Here is a 4260-nt window from a genome sequence, read left to right as displayed (position 1 = left end):
TCCCCACCTACAAAATTTTGTCCTCAAAATGGACACAAATGACACAACTGAATGGAAAAAAGTACATATAAGTACTCCAGCCAGATGTGGGCAGAAAGGGCTCCAATCAGCTTAGTCTATAGGGAAACTCCTCCACAATGCTCTCAGGCTGTCATGGTCTGATAACACCTTCCATTTAAAGTAGTATTCTGTCAAAACCTTATTTCTGAAGATTTTGTCCCTGTAACCCAATATCTTTTTCGGTATGTACTCTATCTGTCCTAATTCATCCAAGGGAAGCAACTCTGCAATAACTGTAATATCTGCTCCCACATGCTTTTTACACAAGGACACATGAAATACATTATGGAGTCTGGACCTTAGTGGAGGGAGGCAGGTCCAACTGATAGGCTAGGTCACCCACTTCTTAAGAATTTTGTAAGGGCCATTGAATCTGTGAGCTAGCTTGGTGTTGGTGTCACCCTTCAAAGGGGCATACCTATGTTTGTGCAACCTGAGATACACCCAATCCCCTCCCTCAAATTCCACATCTCTTCTATTCAAATCTGCATACTCTTTCATCCTAGATCATGCCCTGCGTAAATTATCCTTGGCCAACTGTAGGATTCCATGCATTCTTTCCAACTCCTCTTGAACATGTTGATTGAGAAAATTCTAGCCTTGAGTGTAGAAGGTAGCTTGACCTGGCATCCATACAAAGCTTCAAAAGGTGACATTCCCATAGAAGTGTGCTTAGTAGGGCTATGACAAAATTGTGCCAGAGATAACCATTTATCCCAAGGCTTCTTGGCTTTTTTTTGGGGGGGAAACGGGGTTCCCAGACCTTTATGAAAACATTTTTTTTTCTCAATTTCTTCACTTTAAAATTAATACAAGTTTGAAGACGAATGTTTTGTAGCTCTCTGTCAATTAAATGTGTACAATGTTATTTTCCTTCTTTTTTTGGTAAAATTAGGGTCACGTATGATTCAGCCCCAAGGGTTGATCCATACTCCAATCATACTTCCATACCCGTATGCTGTATGCGTATGGTAACCTATGGAAAAAACTATGGCTATCACAGGGATATGGAAGACATGAGAGAGCAATATGCCAATGATGCAGATTTTGGTGAGATTTTGCAGCAAGTGCAAGAGGGGCAGTCCACCAGTCACTATTCCTTGAAAAATGGGTATCTAATGAAAATGGTTAAATATGCTGTCAATGTATCATTTTAAGATTGCCCATGCTATGGGAGCTCAGATAGAGTGGCACATGCTTTGTCTTGAAGACCCTAGGTGAATAATGTAACTATTGGCAATCACAAGGATCTGGAAGACATGAGAGAGCAATATGCCAATGATGCAGATTTTGGTGAGATTTTGCAGCAAGTGCATGCGGGGCAGTCCACCAGTCACTATTCCTTGAAAAATGGATATCTAATGAAAGATAACTGCTTATGCAATCACCCGAGAGATGAGGCAAAAGATTTTAGAGGAATGCCATGCACCTCCATATGCTGGACATAGATAAATCGCAGCTACCACTCAGGCTTTAGAGAGGTATTTCTATTGGCCAGCGATGTGATAAGATATACATCGATTTGTTAGAGAATGCCTCACCTGTCAGAAGGTCAAATATGACAGACGCAAGGCACCTGGCCTACTTATGCCTCTTCCCGTGCCCTAGGCACCATGGGAAAGTATCCCAATGGACTTCATTTTGTATTTGCCAAGATCAAAATCAGGGAATGATGGGATTTGGACTATCATTGATAGATTCAACAAGCAAGCTCATTTCATTCCAGTACGCAAAACTAACAAGGTAGATCATATGGCTAAGGTTTTCATGGCACAAATCTTTAAGCACCATGGTGACGTTTGGGAGATCATTGCCAACATTACTCTGGATATCTGAGTTGCCCGTTGTACTCTTGTTAGGGGATGTCCAACAACCTCAACATGGTGGCAACATTATCTACATCTAGCACTCTATCTGTGAGCAAACTTAGGAGCAATCTTGAGAACACTTGATCTCTAGGCATTTTCTATTATATCATGGATAGAGGCCTCTATTGGTTCTAAAGATCCCCACATTGGCTCCTCTTCACGGATACTTTTATGCATTGAACCAAGAACTTCTGACGTAGCCCACAAGGGACTGGTCTTCATAGCACCCTAGTGGACAAGCTCTCTTTCAAAGGTTAATTACACGCTGCACTTGGTTGTGTCCCATGCACATGCCCTACTAAATGCCTATGGCTTCAACCCTTCGATGTACTCATGCATAGAGACTCTCAATGGAGTGGAGCCTATGCTACATGGTGGTAGCCACCCTGTTTGCTTTGGAGTCCTGTTCACCTTCTTTTCCTTGTCATTCTTCCCTTCCACTGCGCCCCCCCCCCTCCCCCTCTCTTCCTGTCTGACATGCGCGTACACACAATTCTACAAGGACTGCCCACGGAGCAGAGTCAGACATGTCTAGATAAACTATCCAGCTAGAGAGAGGCTGTGTGTGTGTGTGTGTGTTGACAGTAAACTACAACAGCTTCCACCCTCATTCTATCATCATTAACGAAAACAGAAAGAATTCGTCGTATGATCCTTACAAATAAGCTGAGCGGGAGTACACATAACCATGGAAGTATGCATTATCAAAATAACGTACCAATCACAGTATTCATTGCTCAGAAAGTAGTAGGCACTGACTTGCCAACCGCTCATCAAGAATGTAAGGAAATGTAAGCAAGGATTCCGTCTTAAATGGGTTTTGTCTTTTCTCCAATGATGCTTTTGCGATTAGAAATACTGCCAGGGAGAAAGGTTCCGTTTGTAGCTTCCACAACCGTTCAATCCAACAGTCTATATCTTTAGCATAGTGAAGACAATTTGCCTCCCCAACCTTAGCAACATTGGAGTAAAATAGTGATTCTGGTTTTTCATGTTTGACCGCAGGGGCATCAGAATCATGGTGACAGGATAAAACGGGATCAGTCCGTGGTGTAGCCAAGTCCGATTTGTCAGCCAAAAACAATGGGTTTACATCCAGAGAAAGCAAGGCACACAGATGACAGAAGTCTTCCAACCAACCCGTCTGCACTTCAGGACCACAGAATTCCAACTCACATTTCCCATGTTTCAAAACAGACTCCCTGCAGAATTTTTCAGCTTCTTCAACGGAGGGGCCAGCAAGGAAATCTACTGGAGGGTTACTTTCAGACCATAAAAAGCCTCTATTGATTTCCCAAGGGTTCCAATTTGCAGAGAACACGAGAGGAGAACTACTGTCGGATGAAAGTATGTTATGTTGGACAGCGTTACCAAAGTGACATGTAGTGGCAGATATAGAAGGATCGATCCCCTGCTGAACATTGCTTTGTGAATGCAGTTGCAGTGCTGCCTGCGATGCGCTTGCAGATTCTTTCCCCTGTATATTTTCGGGAATTTTTATTTGTGTCTTCGATATGCACCGCCTTGTGCTCGCAGTTACTCGTGCAGTTCCATTTCCCGTCATTCCGCTGTGTCCCAAATTTTCCGAAAGTGTTGCACTCGTATCTTCCCTAGACTTTCTCCGGCCTTGCTGGTACTTTGCAACAACGATCTCGCACACGGGGAATTTTGCCATGAGACTAGTTTCAACGTTTGGTGTGTTGGCCGGAGCTTCAGAAGTGCCCTGAAAATCCCGAGCGACTTGGATAGCCGGGCAGTCCTCTTGTGCGTTTGAATCCGTTGAAGGCCCAGGCGTCAAATTGTGTCTCGACTCGGCCGCAAGCCGCTGTTCCATCTGCCCGTACGTAAATTCAGCTTCCACGTCTACGATTCAATAAAGAAGAAGAAAAGGGAAAACAGCGAAGTTGCTTGCTTACTTGACGAAGCGACAGGAAAAACCGGCTGCGACGCTTAGGTGCCATGTTGGAGATTACGATCTAAACAGCGAACCTTTTTCCGAGTTCGCAATTGGAGCTTCCCAGTAACTAGTAAAAGAGAGCATTATTCCAACTAGTAGCGTGACTTTAATTTCAAGGAATAAAAATTTCAAGTTTCATTACCTACTCCTTGGCTTTGCACTACGCCAGTGTAGTGTGAGTGGCCATGTCATGTTGATCCCTCGAGGTGCCAAGCATTCTCACAAAAATTTCCCCCCCCATCGCCACACACACCCATGCTCTCTCTCTCATGCATATGTGGTAGACATCCATATGCATCAATTATCTTAAGCACGTCTCACACTTATTGAATATGTAATCTCTCTCTCTCTCTCTCTCTCTCTCTCTCTCTCTCT

The 4260-nt window shown here is 43.7% G+C and overlaps 1 protein-coding gene across 2 annotated transcripts; it reads right to left on the bottom strand.

Annotated features, from left to right (window-relative positions):
• Window positions 1–2649: 2649 nt before the first annotated feature.
• LOC147898971 (uncharacterized) lies at window positions 2650–3952 on the bottom strand. Of its 2 annotated transcripts, XM_087378588.1 has the most exons (3): window positions 3845–3952; window positions 3415–3762; window positions 2650–3336 (listed from the first exon to the last, which is right to left on the bottom strand). In XM_087378588.1, the coding sequence occupies exons 1-3, from the start codon at window positions 3887–3889 to the stop codon at window positions 2659–2661; spliced, it is 1071 nt and encodes a 356-aa protein (XP_087234714.1). In that variant the 5' UTR covers window positions 3890–3952; the 3' UTR covers window positions 2650–2658. The 2 variants fall into 2 exon arrangements, with proteins under 2 accessions (XP_087234714.1, XP_087234713.1); XM_087378587.1 differs by having other exon boundaries at window positions 2650–3762.
• Window positions 3953–4260: the final 308 nt, after the last annotated feature.

Source organism: Dipteris shenzhenensis, chromosome 8 (genome assembly GCF_047967505.1).
Source record: "Dipteris shenzhenensis isolate YYH24624 ecotype China chromosome 8, Dip_SZ_1.0, whole genome shotgun sequence".
Classification (NCBI taxonomy): domain Eukaryota; kingdom Viridiplantae; phylum Streptophyta; class Polypodiopsida; order Gleicheniales; family Dipteridaceae; genus Dipteris; species Dipteris shenzhenensis.
The sequence above is the reverse complement of the archived record's forward strand: the minus strand, read 5'-3'. Positions and strand labels throughout refer to the sequence as shown.